The 24,073-nt window shown below is 35.8% G+C and overlaps 3 protein-coding genes and 1 non-coding gene across 4 annotated transcripts in view; 3 read left to right on the top strand and 1 right to left on the bottom strand.

Moving 5' to 3' along the window:
- spz4 (Spaetzle domain-containing protein 4) overlaps positions 1-18,013 on the bottom strand; it is a 33,661-nt gene extending 15,648 nt beyond the window's left edge. Inside the window, exons 1-2 of the mRNA XM_080167758.1 lie at positions 17,658-18,013; positions 999-1,060 (exon numbers count right to left, since the gene is read on the bottom strand). Coding sequence (XP_080023884.1) covers positions 999-1,060; positions 17,658-17,723 — 128 coding nt within the window. The 5' untranslated portion in view covers positions 17,724-18,013. The remainder of the gene's footprint in view (positions 1-998; positions 1,061-17,657) is intronic.
- LOC145325001 (b(0,+)-type amino acid transporter 1-like) overlaps positions 1-24,073 on the top strand; it is a 355,348-nt gene that overhangs the window by 247,225 nt on the left and 84,050 nt on the right. The gene's annotated exons all lie outside the window — the stretch shown is intronic.
- LOC145324983 (uncharacterized) lies at positions 4,844-12,840 on the top strand. The gene is made up of 2 exons (XM_080167757.1): positions 4,844-4,959; positions 5,263-12,840. The coding sequence occupies exon 2, from the start codon at positions 5,539-5,541 to the stop codon at positions 11,152-11,154; it is 5,616 nt and encodes a 1,871-aa protein (XP_080023883.1). The 5' UTR covers positions 4,844-4,959; positions 5,263-5,538; the 3' UTR covers positions 11,155-12,840.
- LOC145325290 (small nucleolar RNA ceN39) lies at positions 21,958-22,080 on the top strand. Its single transcript, XR_013881430.1, has one exon. It is a non-coding gene; the product is annotated as a small nucleolar RNA ceN39 (small nucleolar RNA).

Raw genomic sequence — 24,073 nt, 5'->3', positions numbered from 1 at the left:
CATAAAAAATAATAATAAAGGATATGAGATTTAAAGAATGGTAAAAAATCACAAAACTCTCATAAAAAATATCTACAGGTCATTTATTTATGACTTACAGAGAGAGTTATTTGTTTACTGGATGCTTAATATAAAGGGGAAGCTCCATACAAAAAGTTTATTAAATATAACAGTCGAAAAAATCACATATCCACATAGCCTTAGGGACTGATGGACGGAAGGACAGACACAATAAATTATAGAGTAGCTGTACGTTGAAAAGTTTCTTTGTGTGTTTAGTTTTATTTTAAGCAATGACACATTATAGCCGTGCGGTGTGGACCTGTTTCAAAATAGTAAATTACGTCGTCAGTAAGATCAGTTTTGCTAGCCATTAATAATTTATATTTTATGTTTGTTTTCTAATTTGATTAAGTAGGTTTAACTACAATAAATTATCTTTTTTTTGTTTACGTTTGTTAACGTCAATTGGACAATTCTTTCAAGCATAAATGTACAAACTATAAGTTATAACTTTTTGTAGCAGGGTGACTTAAACTTTATAATTAAGGTAAAGCTCAGCATCTGACATAGCACCAATAGACGCCATTGGTACAAACATGAAACCTATATCTCCCCTTTATATATTAATATGATAAATAACTTGTTTAGTCAGGTGCTTTGACACAAAATGCCTTTTAAGCAATGATAAACCCCCCACTAATTTAAGAAAGAAAAAAAATAAAATAAAGGGGGGGGGGGCGGGGGTTTCTCCCATATGTTACCTCCACGGAGAGCCTACACATGCAGTGCCCAAACCCTGCAGGACTAACTAGTACCCATGATAACCTAATCTTCCATAACCTGACCAAAAGTGATAATCTAACTCAAAAACTTCCTCCTTCACTTATTTTTGATTGGGGGGGGGGGGGGGTTAAGTACTCAACAAGATACTTTGTGTGATAGCGCCGACTAACAATCTCATTTTATTAAAAAGCGATGCTTTTCTAAAGTTATACCTGGCTTCATTTAATTTGTCACAAGTAAGGTATTCATCGTAACTCCCCTCTATTGCTGGAACCTGAAATAATATGTATAATTAATAAAAAATACTGTCCTATAACAATGGATGGATAACATACGTGGATATTATGACAGCAGAAAAATTGTTGTTAATGTAAGTAGCTATTTCTCCTTGCATTTATCGGTCAGGTTGTTAATCAAGTAGGAAGAGAGGGATGGGGAGAAATGAAGAAATTGGGAGGGGGGGGGGGTGGTTATTTTAGCCCGCTATAAAGTTCACTTTATTAAAAAACATGATAATCTGGTGTAAGATCCAAGTAATAATAAATTCATCCCCTACCATATGTTTGTGTATAGCTAGAAATTTGTGAGATTTTAAGCAGATTTTAAGATTTAGCTTTTTTAAGGATAGGGAAACTAAATAAATATTTCGTAAATAAACTTATTTTGTTCATTTAAAAAGAGCAAAAAATTTTACAACCTGATGTACTTTACAGATAACAGCTTTTTACACAAATAAATTCCTTAGCTCCAAAAGTAATAAATTGCAGCTAAAATTCCATTCCACAACAACCAAACAACATTGAAAAACTATGGGGGTCAAACGTTATTTGTTAAGTAAAAAGGATAATTATTTCCATACTAAGCATACCAACAACAAGGTATTATAGTAGTAAAGTAAGTCTATTTCCTATTTAAAGGTAAAAGAACAACCAAACCGATCGACAAGATGAACAATACAGTAGATTCAGATTTGTTTTGATAATTTTGAAAAGGCTTTTATTTTTCATATTAATTAACTAAATCTTTTTCTCTATCCCCATTCTCCCAATAGCAATATGTCCAAACATACAAGCAGACAGACCCATTGAATTGAAGAGTAGCTTCGCTAAAAATAAAATAGGTTAAAGTTTGGCTTCTACCAACTACTGTTGGTATTCTTAAAATTGGGTGGATGTTAGTTAAGAATATAAATACATGTATTCAATGTATATATTTCAAGGTCAAATCTCATTGTCCCGTATTTTATATGCTTCAACTTTTATATTTTTAGAATGTTAAACTAAATTATTTAATAAAAAATATTTTTTGTTTTGTTTTATGATTTAAAAGTATTAAGCTGTAATAAGGCACTGTAGCCTCTTATGATTATTAACTGCATGACTTAGAGAAAAAGAGTAATTGAATAACTTTTGGCAGCTTTACATTCTCGATATATACCTTAAACCTCAGCCGTCTTATTGGCGGATACAGTCGGCTGAATAAGATATTGATTGCTAGCAGCTTATCTACATATAGTTTGAAAGCTACAGCTTCAGCTCTATATTTTTTTTAAGTTTTAATGGTGACTTTGTCTTAAAAATCTTGCTGAAAATAAAATACTGAACATGATTAAAAGCAAAGAACCTAATACCCTTTGTTTCTCTAAAAAACCCTTACTTTCATTTGTTAACTTTATCTTGAGCTTGAGAATTTTTTTGGGGTTCAAAATTTGCCCTTCAAACCAAATTTTGTGTAACACTTTAAGGGGCCCTTTCACTCTTATATACCAGGAAGAGAAGGGAAGGGACAACGGCTGTTAAATTAATCTACAATCCTTTCTTTTCCCAATATTGCTGTAGCCACAAAAGGTAGAATTTCTCACATTAGAATATTGAGAAAATCTTTATTATCCATTTTCCATTCCCTGCATCCCTGTACGTGTGTATACTTATATGGCAAGGATAAAAATTAAGGAAGGTGGAAAAGCCAACCACTGTTGTTGGGCAGCAGTGGTGCTGTGGTATGCAAGTGTTGTTGGGGGAAGGGGAAAGAAAGTGAAAGGGCGGTTGACTGTTGAGAATATTGGGGTGGTTGTGGTCAAGGATTTTACCCAAGTTTCGTTTCCAGAATTCCTCTTTGTTGAAGATGAAATAGAAAGGTGAGTGTTGGTAATATTATACTTTATACATATATACATAGCAAACATTAAAGTGGTTTTAACTGGGTTTTAGGGTTTATCCTTATATAAAAGTACCAGGAAGTATTCAGTTGCTTGCTTAAGATCTCGCTATCCGCTGGACCGATATAGTTCTCCTTTACAGTGAAACTTCTTAGAGGTCTGGGGAAAGTTAATAACTATTTTACCTCCGCCGTCCCAAGAACCCCTAGAACCCCCCCCCCCCCTCCAAGTTTTTTTTACTTTTTCTGTTTAAACTAAAAGGGAGAGTGGATTGTCGATTTATCCTAACCTCTCTCCCCTTAAGTTCCCGAAGGTGCCTCTAGAGGCGTATCCGCTAGTAACATAAATAATCTTAGAATAAGGTCAAGTGTATATGTATACATAGTAGACAAATCTGTTTCAATGTTATTCACATCAATTCTCAGTTAGGGAACGTTAACCTTACTAAATAAATAGTTCATTGGATTGTTCAACTTTCAAGGTGATTTCTTTATATCTGCTGTCAATTTGGTTGTTTATTTCCTTAGTTGGAACTGAATTTTTAACATATACATATGAAAATCATCGCAGCACCCACAGATTTTGTAAAATCTTTTAACCAATGATCTTAATTTACATAAGGGTTAAGTTTATTTCTCATCATTGGGAACGAACATAGATGTATCGTCGTTTGTCTTAACCCTTAAGGTCAACAGCTGCTAAACTGATGGCTGTTGTTGACAGCTGCATGCTTGTTACAAATCAAAAGACAGCCGAACTATATAGCTGTTTGAAGCTAAATCTTGATTGATCTAAAACAGAAAACAATTAACTTATTGAGCACTGAGCTTAAGGGATGGGAGTAGCTAATCGTCTGATTAGGTTGGGTTATGTTTGGTAATGTTATGCAACGGAGGAATGGACATTGCAGGGTTCATAATCTCTCCAAGGGTTGGGTATAAAAAAATACAAAAATATTAAAAGTAAAAAAAGGATATTAAAAGTAAAAAGCTTTTTGATCTTTTAAACTAAAAGTATACAAAACCCAAAACATATTAAAATTAAATAAACATAGGTTTACATTAATACATAATATGTTTATCAAGTATGGATTTAAAACCGAAGAATATCCGCTGGATTAAAACCGAAAATAATAGAACTTACAATTTTAATTTTACTATCTGCGGAAAACATTTCTGTGACCTATAAGTAGATTTACTTTAATAAAGAACCACAGCAGTATAGAAGCTGGCGAGTTCTAAAAATGCGGACTGAGTTATCCTTTTACTTTTATTTAAGGATTGTCAGTTATATTATTATTTCTTTTTAACTATATGCTGTTTAATAATTTAGTTTAATAGTAAATTTAAATGATTTTAATGTATCACTTTAGAATGACTGTGATTATTATGTGTTTATGTGTAGCTCTTCCTGTCACAAAATGATAGATCTAATCATCCTATAATTATTGTCATTTTTAAATGCGAGATTTTTATGTGTTTGTGGTGTATACGTCAGCAGGTTAGGTCCGTTTGGTCTATAGCCTTTTTAGATGAAAGAAAGTTTTCTAATTGTTAAAATAGTAAGCATTAATGGTTATTTTGTATCTAATAAAGCTACTTCATTTCTTAAACTAAAACCAATATAATATTATGTCCTTCTTAAATCTTAAACATTTTACCATTTTTAAAACTGATTTATCAACAGTTTTCGAGCAGCTTTCAAAGGAGCGTAGCAACTTTATAGTGTATACCTAGTGTCTTAACCTCTTTTCGAGGAAGCTTTGTGTTTATCAAGTTCGAAATTAAATTCCTTATCATTAAATCAAAAACAAAGCGCAAATGTCGTCTTTAGGGCTTTCCTTTCATAATGTGGCGCGGCATAGAGTGTTTGTTTATTTTGAAGCGCACGTTCTTTACTTTTGAATGAGATATGAGAGTGTGAAGATTGCGGAGAACAAAATTGGGCCTATCATTGGTCTCATTGAGTGTGAACTACCCTAGTATATCAGGGATTTGAAACCATAAGAGCTTCAGGTAGAATTTGTTAATTTGATTAAGAAGTATGGTGTATAGGACGATTATATGTAGTTTTAAAAAAAAAGGCTTTAGCCAGCTAAGCATGAAACTTAATTATGATTAATATATGTTTTAGTAATTTTTATGTGCCTTATTGTTGCATTTAACAATGATTTATTAAACCAAATAATTTTCCTTTAAAGCCAAAGTTTCCAAAGATTCTTTAACCATAAGAAAAGAAAAAGATTTTTTTTAGTGCTCAAAGTTTTAAGATAACGAATAATATTTTATTCTGTTTATTAATTGATCTTGTAATTTCAGGTCTTTTGAAATAATTTCATCAATAAATCTATATTCAAACCTGCTGTTGAAACTTGATGGTTCCTGGTATTGGGGGTTTGTATGTTCGCCAACTGATCTCGTGAACTTCCCACTAATTCGGAAGTCAAGCTCAACCAAAGTGTCATGGTTGAGACAATTTCAAAATATCTGATGAATAGGCGTTAGCATTCATCAAGAGATCAATAGCATCTAGTGAATTATTGATGCAATAAACTGTGACAATTTTTCTGTGAAATAAGTACCTAGTGAATCAATATGCCACTAACCAAAAAGCAGAAAATTGAGCGAGCAATCGCTATTGGCAGTGAAAGGCTAGAAGTTTTTGATGAACAGTTAAAATTGTTTTATGACAATCTAAAGGCCTGCCAAAGTTTTAGTTCATGTGAAAATGTGAATGTAAAATCAATTCGTGACATTTTTAGTGAGGTCAAGGACCAATCTGACCTAATAAAAAGTCTAAAACCTGCCGTGGAGACTAGTGAGCTGCGCGAGTTCAAGCGTGACTTGGATGAAGCTAGTGAGCAGAAAACTGTTGCAGATAAAGTTTATGCGTCGTTGGAGCAGTGTACAAAAATTCTGTACTGGCTTGACAATGATTCAGATGACGCGAGGTCAAGCACTGTCGCCAGGAACCTTGACGTCATTGAGAAGGTGAAGATGGACATGGGAGTGCTTAAAATTTCCGTGGAGTTGCGCCAAGAAGTACGTGATATGTACCGAAGGCTTAGAGAGATGGAACGTCGTTCATCTAACCTGGATGAGAGTGGGACACCTGCCATGCTCTCCAGAAGTATGTCTGCCGTGGATATTCGGAGTTCCAACCCGCAGTATGGGCGCTGGGACAACAGTTTGTTGCCGTCGTTCGACGGTACTGACACGGATTACCCAAACTTTAAACAGGTCTTTAAGGATCTATGCTCTGGTTATGGATTTGCTGACCAGAGGTTAAGTCTGATGTTGTGTATGGAGAAGGTGATAACCAACCCGGAACTACGCAAGCAAGTGTCAGCGATTAGAGATCACAATGAACAATGGGCGTTTCTTGACCAGATGTTTTTATCAAACACTCGCCGGTTCATGAGGATTTTAACTAAGTTGAACAAGATGAAACCTGTGGATAAACCTGTGGACGTGGTTAGCGCAATTGCTACCTTCAAGAGCATGATGCAGGAGGTAGAAGCCATCGTTGGTTCTGCAGCTAAGGATTACAACCACCTAACTCTTATTCATATTTTTAAAGACAAGTGCCCTGAAAATTTGAGAGACAAAATTATGATGGAGCTAGGTAGCATGAACCAACCCAACATCCCGAAGATTGTTGAACTGCTGGAGAGGACCAGGGGTGCCATGTTGGCTGGTGATATGTCCTATGACAATGGCGCCGGCAAGAGAAATCGTGACAGAGCTGCCGCCGCGCAAGTATCTGGCCGCAACGACAATAAGAATGGAAAGGCTGGGAAGGACAAGGCTTCCAAGTGGAACAGTGCATGTCCTGTGGAGAGCTGCAAGGAGAAGCATCCGATTTTCCGTTGCCTCACGTTTAAGAAGATGGATGTGGTTGACCGAAAGAAAATTGTCCAGCAGAAGAAGTTATGTGAACTCTGCTTGTGCGACGGCCATACTGCTGACAAGTGTAATAAATCTGAGAAGCTTGGTGTTTGTGGTACTAATGATTGCGACAGATACCATTCCAGGTTACTCCATGAGGCTAGTGCTGGTGTGAATACAGTCTACAAGTCAAGTTCTGCACCCAGCCCCTGTACCTTCTTACTTCAGTTAGTTCCTGTTGTAGCACCTGGCGGCGGCACCTGCCACGCCACGGTAATGTTTGACTCCGGGGCAAATTTGCCACTTGTGTCTGAGAAGTTATCCAACAAGTTGAAGCTGAAATCTACTGGCAGATATACAACTATTTCTGTAGCTGATGGCAGTGAGTCTTCCTGCCGCAATGTTGTGTTTTATCTGAAGGATAGGGACGGCAATCTGAGGGAGTTTGAGGCAGCTGTCATGCCTACCCTCGGCGGGGCCAACGAGATGCGCTCGGTCCACCCCGAAACTGCCGCCGAGATATTTAAAATGCCGCCAGAAAGGTTTACATATATTAGTGGAGGCTTAGATATCATCATTGGAAATACACATCCTGACGTGTTTCCTTCAACCTACCAGAAAGTGGGCCAGTCTATGTTGTGGCGAACCATTTTTGGTAGTGGTTTTATCTGTACGAGTGCTGATGGTGGAGCTGGAGATCAAAAGTCGGCTTATAAGGCTGTCAGTGTCAGTGGAGGCACTTTGCCAGACTTTCTGACGTCTGAATCGTTTGGCATACAGCCGCAGGCACTTTGTCCAGGATGTACTGCTTGTCAAGAGTGCAAGGCTATGGCCGACGGCACTACCTGGGACCAGCGTGAGAGGCAGAGGATAATTGAGGCAGGTTTAACACTAGACTTGCAGTCCAACAAGTGGACAGGTCAATATGCTTATATTGAAGATCCTCACACTTTACCCTACAATGAGAGTTTAGCCCGCAAAATTGCTGAAAAGGATCGTGCCAGGATGGTCAAGGAAGGTACCTATGGAATGTATGTGGAGGTATTCAACGACGCCATAAGAAGAGGCGTTTTCCAAAAAGCCACGCCTGAAGAGTTGCAGTATGAAGGACCTAAGTCTTGTTCATCAATAGTGGTTGCTTTCAAGGAGGATTCAAGTTCCACACCCATGCGATTGTGTGCAAATAGTTCTCTGACGTTCAAGGGTACCAGTTTTAATAACATAATGCTGGGAGGCCCGCCGCCAATGCAGAAGATTTTTTATCATTTGATGCTTTTCCGCGGTTACAAGGTTGGTATAACCGCGGATATCTCCAAGTTTTATAACTCCATCCTGGCCACAGAGTTCGACAGCCAGATGAAGAGAGTTTTGTTTTCCCCGACGCCAGATGGTCCACTTGAAATTTACCTGACCAAAGTTGTAAATTTCGGCGAGTTAGCTGCGGGAAATTTGGCAGTTACAGCCCTGAAGTTGACGTCCCGCCTGTTCGGCGGAAAGAGTGAAGCAGAGGTCAAGGAGATGTATGGAGAGGGACAAATAAACGGTAGTGAAATTGTTGCCAAACCTGAATTATGGAAGGAGCCACAAATACCTACCTACCCTGATGAGGAGTTCAAGTTACCTCAGATTCCAGTTGCAGTCAAGCTTGAGAAGCACAGCTTCATAGATGACGTTATTTCGGGAGCAGGATCGAAGCCAGAAGCCAAGGAGATGATGAAAGAGGCCGACAGGATTATCGGTAAAGGTAGTTTTTCCTTCAAACAAGTCATTTATTCTGGAGATGATTGCCAGCATACCAAGGTTCTCGGGCTGATATGGAAGCCAGCCACCGATGTGTTGTCCATCGCCACAAGAGTCAACCAAGATGGTAAAGTCAAGGGAAGGAAGGTGAAAGAGGATGCTGATTTGTACAACCTCCAGGACGCCTTGGACGAGAATCTGACAAAGAAGATGGTCCATAGGTTCGCCGCCCAAACCTTCGACCCGATCGGGCTTTGCAGCCCTATTCTGTTGAGAATTAAACTTGTCCTGCGGAAAACCTGTTTGCTGAATTTGGGCTGGCAAGATTTCATTCCAAAAAGTCTACGGGATGAACTTGTTCAGTCGCTGGAGGACAGAGCTGAGGTCGCTAAATTGGAGTTTGACCGTTGTGTGGTCCCGGATGAACCAACTGGCCTTCCATCCTTGATGATGTTTTCGGATGGGTCATCAGAGGCTTATGCATCTAATGCATATTTGAGGTGGCCAACTAGACAAGGTTTTGAAACGTTTCTGCTAGCCACCAAGTCAAGAGTTGCGCCGGTCAAGTGTGAGTCAATTCCACGCCTTGAGTTGATGGGGTGCCAGATGTCCACAAGGTTGGCAAAGTCCGTCAGAGATGCCCTGCCCTTTGATATTATCAGAGTGATGTATTTTACTGATTCATCGTGTGTTTTATCACAAATAGTTTCCAACAGTGCTATGTTGAACACATTTAATTCTCATCGTATTGGAGAAATTCAATCTGCGACCAACAAGGATGACTGGAGGTGGGTCCCGGGGACGCAAAACGTTGCAGATTTGGGCACCAGAAGCACCTGCAAAGTATCAGATTTGGGACCAGGTTCCAGGTACAGATTGGGCCCAGAATGGTTGCGCCAGGATGAAAGTGCGTGGCCGGTGAAAACTGCCGAAGAAGTCAAGCAGGTTTTACCCCCAGAGGAGTTGAATACCAAAATGGTTAAGTTATGTTCAATGAAAGTTGCCGGAGAAGCCGCTGAAGATGTCTTTAGGTTTAAGCACAGGAGATCATTTGGGCAGGCCAAACGTATTATGGCAGCTGTCCTGCAAGTTGCGAACACCTGGTTGAAGAAGCTAAAGAGCAGACAAGAAGGTAAGGCTACAGCCGCTGGTAGTCATGTAGCAGCCGCAGATTCTGTGTACAAGCCGTCTTTGTACAATTTTATGGCGGCGGCGGAACTTTTCATTGTGTCACGAAGCCAAGAGGATGAGTGGATAAATGATGCTAAAGGCAATTATGCGTCATTAAATCCATTAGTGCATGAAGTATCATTGACCTGGCCTGTCGTTGGTCCGGGTGGAAATTATGTGACCAGGGAGATGAGGATTCTTAAAATGGTTGGTCGAGGACAGCCAGTCATTGACGCCATTACTGGCGGCCGTAAAATGATATTTGAAGACATGCCAGGTTTAATAATTTTGGAGCCTGGTAATTGGTTAGCTGCTGTTTTTATGAGAGAAGCGCATGTTGAGCTTCACTCTGGTGTCCGTGGAACTTTAGCTGAGAGCCGCCGTTGGTGCTGGATTGTGAAGGCAAGGAGGTTGGCCATCATGGAAGTGAAGAAATGTTGGCCCTGCAGTGTCGAGAGGGCTAAGGAATGTCGTGCTACCATGAAGGAGGTGTTACCTGACAAGTTGGTCCCGAGCAGGCCTTTTGAAGCTGTGCAAGTCGACCTGATGGGTCCGCTGGTTACGAGGAGAGCTGCCGCCAAAACGAGGAGTCAGACAGCAACGAAGAAAGTGTGGGTGTTCGTGGTAGTCTGCAGATTCTCAGGGGCGTTGTGGTTAGATGCCTTGGAAAAGTATGATACCAGCAGTATCCTGTTGTCCCTGCGCAAGTTGGAAGCTGTTCATTGTCTGCCGAAGATCATAGTAAGCGACATGGGCACACAATTATCCGGTGCTCGCAAGGTTTTAGAGCAGAAGTTGGGCAGCCAGGTAGAGTTTTCTTGGTCTCAGATCCCGGCCCGAGCCCACCATTATATTGGGCAGGCTGAGAAAATGGTGGGATTAACCAAGAGATTGCTGTCCAAGAAGTTGGTGAATAGTTCTGTTAATTTCAACGAGCTCCTGGTGCTGTTGGCGGAGGTCAGCAAAATTATGAATAGCAGACCACTGACGATTGAAGCTGCGAACGACGTGGAGAATTGGCGGCTGATTACCCCTGGCCAGCTGCTGGGAAATGTTGACCGCCAGCCGTTGTGCAATGTGGCGATGAAGCCGGAGGACCAAATTTCCTCCAGGTTGAAGTTGTTGGAAGATTTATCTGCCCAGTTTTGGACTGCCTACCGCCAGGAGATCCTACCGAAGATATTACGGATGTCCAAGTGGAAGGATGAGATGGCGGAGCCACTAACTGATGGAGATATAGTTCTGGTTACGAGTACCAATCCGCTGATGAGATGTTTGAGGATGGGCCGAGTGACGAGAATTGAGGATGGAAGAAAGACGGCAAGAGTCTTGTTCAGACTGACAGATAAATCTCCCCTAGAAGAACATGCTGTATCAGTCAGGCAGTTGTTAAAAATTATGATTAATAATTGATTCTTATTTTATGGAAATTGAGATTTTTTTAGTAAAAAGCCACATTTTTCATATGCCTATTTTTATGCCTAAAATAAGAATCAAATGAAATGCGATTAAATATTCTTCTATTTCATATGCTCAAATTTAATTTTATTGAGTTTAATTTCTTTTCAAAAGTACAATTCATTTTAAAACTTACCTGAAAAGTTTAACAAAAAGGAATAAATGTGTCGAGGTTGCGTGATTCGATATTTATTCTAAGAAAAAAAATCAAGTATTTTTTTAGCAGATTTTTTTAAAATTATATATGAATTTCAATCAAGTAAAACATTTTTATTTAGATCAAGGAATGATTGAAAATTCATATTTAAAGTCTCATATTTTTTTTACAAAGAAAAATTGGTATTTTTCATAATTTCAATGAAAATTCTAACGAAGATATTATTTTGCTATTCTTTAAGTATTAAAAAGTTTTATTTGTTGATTAAGATATTACAGTTCTTATTCATTAGGTTTGAAAAACTTTCTGCCCAAGGATTTTGAAAAATTTTTTCTTACTACTCTTTTTGATGCTTAACAAATTTAGTTTTAAGTACCTATAAATCTTAATTTTCTTGTCTAAGATTTATTTCGTTTTATTTTTACCATTATTGTTTACATTTACATTTCAACCTGATTTCGTAGGTACTTATTGATTTATTAATAATGATTTATTACCTATTGATTATGAAATGATTATTTAGTATAGTTGTTATATTGACAACATCATGATTAATAGGATTATCCATTTTAGGATTGTGTATGTGATCTTGTGATTGTCATGTGCATGGAATGTTGAATGGTACAAACCAATCCCCATCCTTCTATCCTAAATGTGAGGTATTATGAGTCCTAGTGAGGAGTATAATATTGTGTATGCATTTCACGGGGTTTCATTTAGTTAGGAGCAAAATTGTCACGTTTTCGGGATGTGGCCATTCTCATGTGATTATGGTGAGTTGAGTTTAGTGAGAAATGTTGCTAGTGCTCAGCGCGAAAAAAACCTTGAATCTCGTTAAGGAAGTTAATTTGACTTTCAAACGGGGGGTGTGTCTTAACCTCTTTTCGAGGAAGCTTTGTGTTTATCAAGTTCGAAATTAAATTCCTTATCATTAAACCAAAAACAAAGCGCAAATGTCGTCTTTAGGGCTTTCCTTTCATAATGTGGCGCGGCATAGAGTGTTTGTTTATTTTGAAGCGCACGTTCTTTACTTTTGAATGAGATATGAGAGTGTGAAGATTGCGGAGAACAAAATTGGGCCTATCATTGGTCTCATTGAGTGTGAACTACCCTAGTATATCAGGGATTTGAAACCATAAGAGCTTCAGGTAGAATTTGTTAATTTGATTAAGAAGTATGGTGTATAGGACGATTATATGTAGTTTTAAAAAAAAAGGCTTTAGCCAGCTAAGCATGAAACTTAATTATGATTAATATATGTTTTAGTAATTTTTATGTGCCTTATTGTTGCATTTAACAATGATTTATTAAACCAAATAATTTTCCTTTAAAGCCAAAGTTTCCAAAGATTCTTTAACCATAAGAAAAGAAAAAGATTTTTTTTAGTGCTCAAAGTTTTAAGATAACGAATAATATTTTATTCTGTTTATTAATTGATCTTGTAATTTCAGGTCTTTTGAAATAATTTCATCAATAAATCTATATTCAAACCTGCTGTTGAAACTTGATGGTTCCTGGTATTGGGGGTTTGTATGTTCGCCAACTGATCTCGTGAACTTCCCACTAATTCGGAAGTCAAGCTCAACCAAAGTGTCATGGTTGAGACACCTAGAGTTATTACTTACATCCATCAGATATTATATAAAAGAACTTTACTTTTATGGAAATTTTTATTCTTGTTATATAAACAACAACATTCGGAAAAGTGTATTAATTTTGATTGGCAATACATATTATGTGATTTGTTTATTTTTTGTTTGTTAGAGTTATGTGGTCACTCTACAATTAATACATTTCCGTTTAATCTATTCTAAGTTGAGAAAGTTAGAATATTAAATATATTAATTTCACATTAGTTGTCAATGAGGTGACGGGTTTGAGTCATGGGTTATGTATGTTATTAACTATTATTTCAGTATGTGACATTTTAGTAGTAAATGTGCCAGTGTTTATTGTATGTATTAGTTATAATATAAAGTAGTAAGATTTTTTTTTGTCTAAAACTACTTAACCAATTGAATTTTGGTCCAGAAATGGTTTTAAGCTATATGATTTTTAAATCAAAGTCTTGGTTAGTAAGGTTTTTAGCTATATTACAGTCTCTTAACTACTCTTTCGGGTCCAGAGCCTCTAGATGATATGAGCGGTATTTAGAGAAACAAAATATTTTAATTTTTTAATGCTCAGTTTGTTTTAATTCTTGTTTTTTTTGGACAGGATAAACAATTTGACATTGGTCATAGTTCAGTAATCATTCCAGAGATACATTTCACATTTCTGTTGTAATACGTTCTATCAATCAAGTAAATAAAGCAACAGGTAGTATTTGATGACATTCAAGAAAAATATATGAATTTCTTAATAAATACTTAATCTTGAAAATTCGAGGTGAAATATAAAAAAAAAAACTCTGCACGGCCATAACACAAATAAATGGCATGAAAAATAATTGTAATGTAATAGCAGCTTCGCCACTAGCCTATTTGAAAATAATATGCCCCCTAGAATATAGCTTCAAACCACCAGAGGATAATATCATATCTCCCCTGAAAGGAACAACCTGATCGGTTAAAAATAAAGGATTGGAAAGTGCATAAACCCTTTTTATATTTCTGTACAGCAAAAATGAAGCAATGTTAAAAATGACCTGGTATTGATTCATATTTTAATTTTTGCAGCAATGCATAAACGTGTATTGTAAAAATCAGAGCACAACTAGAAAAAAATTAAATCAACAAATTTAATTAGATGATGTGACCTTTTTAGTAAAGCAAATTGTTGCTTTTTGTGTGTACACTTTTTATTTAAAAATATTTGTTTTCTAAAAATATATAGTGCTTCTTTGGACTTCTTTCTCAACAAAGATTTTAATTCATCTGAATCATCTAACCAGGGCTCAGTACTTAGACTAGCGACAGCTGCCTGTAAGCCTTTAGGAAATGAACCTTATACAATCTTAAAAATCAGCTGGATGTCTAACCCAGACTTTAAAATGACAATCCCTTTTTTCACTAAAAAAAATATTCAAAGCATCCACACGGGTTTTATTCGCTTCAGCGCATCGTATTAGCAGCTGCCGAGCCCTGCATTTAACTATGATATGAAAATAATCTTTCTTATATGTATTCTGTAGATTTTTTCAACAAAAAAAACAGATTTAAAAAGATAGTTATATAAACTAATTAAGCTGGCCCAATTAAATTGTGTTACAATTTGATAAGTTTCATTGAGTAGATTATGAAAAATTAAATGATTATCAATCAAATAAGTAAAGGATATCACCATTATCATCACCATTGTCTGAGAAGTCCTAAATGTGCATGGTAGTGAGTTGCACCTGTTTATGTGCCAAGGCATTCTCCCTACTCTTACTATTTATGTCGCGCACTATGACGCGGTGTTGGCCCGAGATTCGAACCTATTACCTCCCCGGCGACGAGCAGATGCACTACGTGTTAAGCCACGACCGCGGGATAAGTAAGGAATATCAAGTTGGACCTTAAAGTAATTCCGGGAACGCGGGGACATTGGACTGTAAATCATACGATAATAGTACCCAAAGATTTGAAGATTTGTAATTATTCAATCTTATTAATTGGCTCCAAACTTTGAATACATTTATTGAATTTTGATCGATTGGTGTCCAAACTGTTCAAACAATAATTTCAATCTACAGAAGGAATAATTTTCTTATCCCTGAAGTAATTTTACTTTTAAATTTTAATTTGAAATTGTTCAATCAAATTATCCCTGTTTTAAACTATTACACAAATACCATAAAAAGTCAACCACAACTGTATAATATCTAAAGCTACTAATATCTTTTTAGTAACGAAGCTACATTACAATTCCCTTCCATCCTTCAGTAACATGGTAAAAGTAACATGGTAAAAAGGGAAGGTAGTCATTTATTTTTATTTAAGGGAATGTTGACATTTTACTTTCACTGTCAACAAATATAGGAAAAAGTAGGGGTATAGTCCCTTTCGAAACATCGCACCTTATGGGGCGATTCTTTGTATTTTTCACAGTACCTTTTCTCCTATTTCTTGCCCCTGCGGGGGGCTCTAACCCTGTGGGGCAATCACCTAATCCAATATAACCTAACCTAAATAACCTATAAAAAGCTATTTTAAAAATACGATGAATCGCCCCTTATGGGGCGATTTTACGATAGGGACTATTCTCAAAAGTAGTAGATATCCTGCAATTGGATCACCAATCTGGATGATTTTTAATTTACGATATGTGATGCTTTTTTGGACTAGGTTAGTTTTAATAAAAGTCTTAGGTGCATAAGCTTCCTATTAACAAATCTTAAATAAATGTTTGAACTGTTTGGGCTGACTATATTTCTTCTGGTCGGTAAGAGCCTCAGAGGAAATAAACAAATTGGTGTTAAAATATGCATCCAATATAAAGTGTTTATGCAGCCAAGGATACAGACGACCTGGCCAAAAAATACTTAAAAAGAAAGTCCTATATTTTATTTTGTCTGCTAAAGTATAAAAACTTTAAAACAGTCAAAAGACTATTTTCTAAAAAATAAATTAATTCAAGGCAAGTCACAAACTTACAAAGACCATTACAAATAATAAGACTTTTTTGTTACACACAGAAAAGAAAAACCTTAATAAATCTAACGTATTTTAACCTCTTGTTTTCTTCAATTACCTATATCTTTAAAGGTAGCGCTGAAATCAAATGAAAGCTCGCATTAAAATTAATGGAAACATTGAAGCTGTCAGCTTACCATTTTTTTGTTTTAAGTTCGTTGACTAATTTTGGAGACAAAACATATTTTTAGAGTGTCCTTTCAAGTGTTGGCTAAAAGAAAGGGAAAATAGTTGTTGAGTTTTGTTTGTAGTCGATGAGTCATTTTTAAAATGATCGCATGACCCTGAAAAAAACCTATTTGCAAGACCTTCAGTCGGTTGTGCCTATTTCATTGTGAAATTGGGAGAATGTTAAAGACAATAACAATAAGAAGAAAGACAGCTTCATCTTTATATATTCTTCCTTCTCAATATCATAGCAAATTATGATAGTACTGAACAGTCATTATTTTTTATTTTATTCAAATTCTATTGTGTTGAATTAATTAAATGTTTTTAACACCGATTGTAAGATTGCTCTTGGTTGCTTTTTGTATGATCATTCATCTAAAAATACATTATGTTTATGACAAAAGACTGTTTTGTTTAGTTTTCACAAACTAAAGATATTTTTGAGAAAAACAGGTTTCTAAATAAATAAAATATTTACAAAGCTACCATTACTTTGTATAAAAAGTTTTGGTTGGAAAGTTTGGACACCGCTAGTCTGGAAATTGCAAAATCAAAATTCAATAAAATAACCGAAGTTTTTAAGCCATCTAATAAGATAATGGGTTTTATTAAATTGAATACCAGAGAAATTTACAATCCAATATCCCCCTTTCCCGGAAGAATGTGTTTTATTCATTTGCTTATTCAACTAATACTTGATTCTTTATCGTGTTTTTTTTGCTTCTGAAAACTTTCACTCAAACAATTTGCATTTGAGATTAGCAATGCAATTTTAGTAATAGCTAATTTGCACCAGCAATATTACAAATTAAAGAATTCCTTATCTCTTAGGTAAACAAAAAAAGAATATAATAGTACAAGCATTTTTTGTGTAGGATTTTATAGGATAAGGGATAAATTGTTGTATCATATATGTACATCCACAATGATGATAATCAAAATTAGCCCTTCTACAAATTAATTTTAAACTGTATGTACGTTATGTTCCTGTACTATTTTTCACCATACATTCATTTTTGTGTAAATAACATTTTTATTTTAAAACAGTTTGACAATAAATGCTAAAAATTTTTAAATTTTTAAGATTAATAAATTTTAATTAATAAATTTTAAATTTTTAAGATTAAAATACATAACAAATACTATGCTCTATCAAAATATTCAAGATTTTAAAGTGCCCCTTGATGCCTCTAGGGGCACTTTAAGTTGGGGGGAGAGGGAGGGAGTCGACCTAACCTCATTTTCAATTTTAGTTTTTTATGTTAACCAAATTGGGGAGTGATCATATCTTTCTAGAGGCGATTTCTCTTGGGAGGGCAGCGATGGTACCTTTCCCAAAAGAGTTATAAACATTCCCATAACCTATGACAATCTACACTACTGTACAGGAAAACCATATCGGTTCAGCGCCTAACGAGGTTCTTCGGGACAGACACACAGACACTGATCCTGTTACTTTTATATAAGAATTAAGATAAATAATGAAAATTTATATAAAAATGAATAAAACTTACCAAAACTAGAATGCAAAATTGTATAGCTCTGCTTCTCATTGACATACTTGACAATCGTTGTTCCATTTTCACGTAAAAAAAACTTGCACCATCCAAAACACACACACACCCACACTCACACACACAAAACAATCACTTTTGCTGCGTGTGTGTGGATATTTGTTACAAGAATCTCACAATTTTCTTAGGATTTTGTTAACAACTTATTTATCTAAGTCATTATTATTAGGATCAATGTTGGGTTTGCCTGCGTGCAGCAGAAGCAAAAATATTATAACTTTTGGGTTATATAGTTAGCACAGATAAGTTATTCACTGGTGATGTAATATCTTGGTTGAGTACCACTCTTAGCTTAACTGCTTGCAGCGACTAAAGCCATTAAAATCTCCTGAGTTTCACTCTCGCTTCAGAACATGGTAGCCAAATGAAACCATCCAGTTTTTTGTCACATTTTTTAGTAAAGAAAGATCTTTTAAATGATTAGGTTTATAACTAATTTTTGATTTAAAATTTCATTCCAAAAATTGCTTAAAAGAAATAATTGTAATGAAAGTAAAATTTTTGTAAAAACCATTTTATTTTTGTTTGTCAACCATGGTCCCTCTCGCTTTATTTCCGCCCAGATTGACCCTCTCTCTCTCTCTCTCTCTCTCTCTCTCTCTCTCTCTCTCTCTCTCTCTCTCTCACTCACTCACTCACTCACTCTCGCTTTAATCCAAGAATCCCATATGTGTGTACCATTTACATTCTTGCTCATTTCCCCTAGCCCCCCCTTTTTTTGTTTTCAACATATATCAGCTGATATTTAACACTTTAAGTACACCTATGCTACCGTAGGCCTAAAATCTATAACCCCTAAGGCCTATATTATACGGCGAGCCTAGATTACTTACATTTTACATATGTATTTATTATTTTTAAAAAAATGATTGGTCGTCTTTTTTTATGTTCTTAAGAATTTTACATCTTATATTGTGGTGTAGTTGGTTTAAGGGGGGTGGGTGATAAGATTGGGTATTCGCATGTTTGGTCAGAAGGCCTTGAACCTTGATCTTAAGAGATATAACCATGTGCTTATCATGTGAGAACATTATTCATAACAAAATTTTAAGGGTTTAATGCATTGACAAATTGAATGTTAACAAATATGAATTATTTAAATTTAAAATGTTTAAAAATAGAAATATCCTTTATTGTTATAAAAATAGGCCTCGAATAATAATACACATAATCTAAATATATATAAAAATATTTTTATTTGTGAAAATATATTCAAAAACTATGATTTTATTATCGGCTTCTCCCCTATCTATAGGAAAACAATATCTCAGCCGCTATTAAAGATATGTGGTTTAATTTTGTTGTGAATATTTCTCTTATGAGTATGATTCAACGCTAGCTATAAGTCACATAGTCCATCTGTATTTCAGAAATCATTTTTAGTAAGACATTTAAATTTCATAGGGAAAATGTGATTTTCTCGGTTGATATTAGATTTAGACGGCTGAAATGTATTTGTAAAGATTGTCTTACCATTGATCATCAGTTAATGGTTTTCTCTGCTGCTATAAAATATATATGTTTTTACTGTCATTTATACAGTAAAAATTCAGTTTGTCATAAATACACCCATTGCACTGGCAAAAACACATCCACTGTAAATTTGCTGCATGTGTAAATGGCAGTCCCCCATCTACGTATTTAAAAACATTTAACAAATACTTAAAAATTGTCTGATACTAGCGTCTTTATATATTAGAAAATTGTTTTAAATTTAAGTTTCGGTACTTTTGGATGTTGTCATCTTTGTGTACTTTAATATTCTCCATCTCTATCTAATGAAATTGTCAAATGATACATCTTGATTAAAAGTTTCTAAAGTTTTCAGGAAAAATAAATCTACAACACTTTTTTCCACCCAATATTTTAGGCACCCTAAAATAATCAAAAGGACAAATAATTTTTAAACCATTGCCTATCTCTATATCTCTGTAAAGTTTTGGTGTAAACTTTATAATAACTAGTGAAAACTAACTTTATCTATATATCTTATCAGCAGATAATTACTATAAGTAGTCAAATTGTTCATAATTAACAAATTTTACTCCCTATGAAAATATACGTCCAAAGGGAGGGTTGTAAAGGGATGTTTAACCGCCTCGAATTACTGAAAATATAATAGATTTCTCCAGGGGCGTCAAAGCTTTTTTTTGAATGGGGGTAAAATTTTATTAAGGGGGTAATTTAATTTGGGGGGGGGGGTGGTAAAATGGCGCGCGAAGCGCGCCGCAATTTTTTTTTACCCAACACAAAATTTTTACCCCGGGGGTTAAATTTGCTTGGAGTGGGGGGGGGGGGGGGGTAATTACCTCACTGAAATCTGTTGGCAGGGGTAAAATGTTTTACCTAAATTTTTTGGGGGATAATTTAATAATGTAAAAAGGTACCTGCCTGTGCCTAATTATGAAATACTATTAAATATTTAGTAGTAAAAATTTTGGCGCGAAGCTCGCCAAAATTTTTTTGTTAGGGATTATTTATTTTTTTTTTTTTGGGGGGGGGGTTAGGGGGCCTACTACGGCAACCCCAAGGTAGGAGTAAATTTTAAATGGGGGGGGGGGGGTAAATGGAAAAAAATTTAGGGGCACCCCCAAATTCATTTGGGGGGGGGGTAATCACCACTTTACCCCCTCCCCCCAAACCTTTAAAACATCTCATTTAACCTCAATAATAAAGCTTAAACGTCATCGGATAGAATAGACTTTTATAATATGAATGTGTATTTCAAATTTACTTCAAAGCTTTATATTATATAAATAGAATAATCCAATCTATTTAAGATTTGCATGCTGATTCATATAACAGTTAGGTAAAGTCGTAAAGGAGTTTGTACAATATTATAACGTAGCATTTCTAGATACAAGTTATAATAAATAAGCATGTCCATAAAAAGCTACCTGTATTCAACTAGACAGTTGCAAATAAAATTTCAGGTCAGACAAATGAAAATATTTAAAACTCTCACATTACATATAAGTATCGTTTGTAAACCTAACTGTTTGATTTGCTGGGCTTTGTTTACATGAATGTTGTCAATGTCATCCTTGTTATTTTTGTTTAGATAGAAATGTGGTTTATAATCTCCCATTAACCTTTACTCTACTCTGCATTATCCTTATATAAAGGAATATTTTCAAGAATGTATTAAGGTTTTATTATGGTCAGGTATTCAGGGGCGTCCAAGCTTTTATTTTTGGGGGGGGTAAAAAATTTTAGGGGGGGGGGTAATTCGTGTTTGGGGGGGGTAAAATGGCGCGCGAAGCGCGCCGAAATTTTTTTTTACCCCCCCCAAAATTTTTACCCCAGGGGTAAAATTTAATTGGGGGGGGTAATTACCCCCCTTAAAGTCTGTTGGGGGGGGTAATTACCCCCCCCAAATTAATTTACCCCTGGGGTAAAATTTTTGGGGGGGGGTAATTTAATTATGTAAAAAAAGCACCTACCTAATCTATTAAGTTAATAAGTACTATCCTATAACATAAAGTAGTAAGTAAGGTTTATTTGACTATAGCTTCAGATTTCATTACTTTTAATACTGAGTTCTCCTTTTTAGGAAAGCTTCACATAGATCCCATGATGGTTCCACACTATTATAGGTCAATCCTTTGAGTGGTTTTAGGCTATTTTTCTCCTCCCTTTTTACCCTTTAGAAAACACGAGTTCTTAGATGCTAAGGGCGCCACTACTATTCAAATATATAGTAGTATCTCATTCTTTAGAACATAAAAATACAATAATTAACTCACTAACCAATGAACCAATATGATTATACTTTAAAGTGAAGCGTCTTATAGGTCCTGGTAAGTTTTATAACTAGTTTTGAGACACCCTGATATCCTCCCAAAAGAAATCGCCTATAGAAATTCTTTTTCATTATTTAATGAAATATTTAATTTAGTTAGGTATCTATTTTATGGATTCTTCAGTGCTTTACAATTACATCATAGATCCCCGGGATGGTTTTAGCCCTTATAAAGGCCCAAGCAAATAAAACATGATCAAATAATTAAATTTTTTGTTATCATGGTTAAGAACTGTTTTAACTGGTTGGACTATATTGGGGTATAGTCCCTTTTGTGGCAAGGGGCGTTTCTTCATTTTTTTCACACAAGCTTCTCTCCTATTTCTAGCCCCTGCGGGGGGCCAATTGCTTAACCATGTGGGGCAATCACCTAAACCAATATAACCTATCCTAAAATAAACTATCAGTAAATTTTTTTTTTAAAGAACATTTATTTTGGGGGGGGTAATTACCCCCCCCCAAAATCGTTTGGGGGGGTAAATACCCCCCCCAAAATCGTTTTGGGGGGTAAATACCCCCCCCAAAATCGTTTTGGGGGGGGTAAATACCCCCCCCAAAATCGTTGGGGGTGCCTACGGCACCCCCACGGTAGGGGTAATTTTTTTTTGGGGGGGGTATAGTTCACAAAATTTTGGGGGTGCCAAATGGCCCATTACCCCCCCCCCCCTTGGACGCCTATGCAGGTATTTCTATTCTTTCCATTATTAAACAACAAGAATGACAACATGCATGAAAGAAAAGCAAATTTTATAAATAACATGTTTTGGATTGCCATAGAAAGGATTAAAAGGATTTTACACTTATCATATGGTACCTAACTGGTTCAGGATTCATCATGCAAAGTTTGGAATTTATAGCAATTCTAACATGTTTAAAAGTTCCCCGATTGTAGAGATAGAAACACAATATATGAAAGGAAAATACCATTACAAAACTTTTAACAATTAGGTCAGCTAAAAAAAACTTTTTTGGATTAGAAATTCATATGAACCTAATGTTTTGCAGAGCTAGTAGCTTGACCCCTAAAGGTTAAATAGGGTGGAGGAAAACTCAACTTCAAGTTTTGTTAAAAAAAGGAGGAGTAAAATGATTTCTAAAGATAGAAGTCTGAAATTTTGTTGAGGATTCCCACATCAAATCACTATGTGCACCCTCTATATCTTTCTCTTTCTCTGCCTTTGTTTAGTTTATACTGCAATCTTTGCCTAATCTTCGCTTGTATGGATATTTTCAATCTTGTAATACCAAATATTTCTTATTATCGTATGCCATATGCAGAAATTATTTGCTTAAGAGAGCAACAAGTGATTCTTTTTATTTTTGCTCAAATATGTATGTATACCTTACACATATAGAGAAAGAAAGCAAAATTAATAGCAGGGATACAGGGATAAGACAATGAAAATAATCTCTTCCAATTCTTTAATAATTAAGGAATACAATATTGTAGATTGAAAATTAGAATGTAGCTTAATTTATTTGTCCTCTTCCTTCCTAAAAGGAAAGTAATTTACTAATTATGGTCCAAAGAAAGATAATCAGGGTGGTAGGGAACATTTTAAAGTAGAAATTAATATCCTATTATATAAAATAGTAAGCGTTTTTTGTCTGTTCCGAAGGATCTCGCTAACCGCTGAACCGATCGGGTTCTCCTTTACAGGGTAGCTTCTCATCCAGGGAAGGTTTATAACTATTGTCTTGGGGGGTGGGACACCCCCCCCCCCCCCCAAAATGAAAAATACCCCCTCCCAAAATTTTTTTTTTTTAAACTAAAATTAAAATAGTGGGGTCGACTAACTCCCCACCCCTGAAAAAAAATTACCCCCCCCCAAGAAATTTTTTAAAAATTTTCTTTTAAATCTAAAATACGAAAAATTGGTTTAACCAAACCTCTTGGGGCAAATCCCCTAGAGGCTAGGGGCGAAGCCGCTAGTATATATATAAATCTCTTTCTATAAATATCAAATAGTTACCGAAAACAGAGTTTTACTAATTAGATAGGAAAGAAAGAATAATTTGTCATCAATTGTTCCATCCCTGAAAAATAAAACAAAGTACAGACCTCGCATAAGAAGGGAAATATACATTACAGAGGGTATAGTCATAGCTGTAATCATAGAGAGAGAGAGAGAGAGAGACAGAGAGAGAGAGAGAGAGAGAGAGAGAGAGAGAGAGAGAGAGAGAGAGAGAGAGAGGAGATAGATAGATAGAGAGAGAGAGATAGATAGAGATAGATAGATAGAGAGAGAGAGAGAGAGAGAGAGAGAGAGAGAGAGAGAGAGAGAGAGAGAGAGAGAGAGAGAGAGAGAGAGAGAGAGAGAGAGAGAGAGAGAGAGAGAGAGAGAGAGAGAGAGAGAGAGAGAGAGAGAGAGAGAGAGAGAGAGAGATGGAGGGAGGGAAAGAGAGTATATTATACACTCTGATAGGGCGGAGGTTAAAGGCTTAGATGATGTTTGCGGAAAGGGTCGTTATAGAAAATGAGATAGAGAGAGAGAGAGAGAGAGAAAGAAAGAAAAAAAGAGAAAAGAGGTGAAAGGGAAGGGGGGGGAGGGAT

Source organism: Acartia tonsa, chromosome 7 (genome assembly GCF_053477335.1).
Source record: "Acartia tonsa isolate MP-2025a chromosome 7, ASM5347733v1, whole genome shotgun sequence".
In the NCBI taxonomy this organism is placed as follows: domain Eukaryota; kingdom Metazoa; phylum Arthropoda; class Copepoda; order Calanoida; family Acartiidae; genus Acartia; species Acartia tonsa.
The sequence above is the reverse complement of the archived record's forward strand: the minus strand, read 5'-3'. Positions and strand labels throughout refer to the sequence as shown.

Coding starts and splice junctions, on each gene's coding strand:
- LOC145324983 (XM_080167757.1), top strand. CDS start 5,539: ATGCCACTAACCAAAAAGCAGAAAATTGAGCGAGCAATCGCTATTGGC.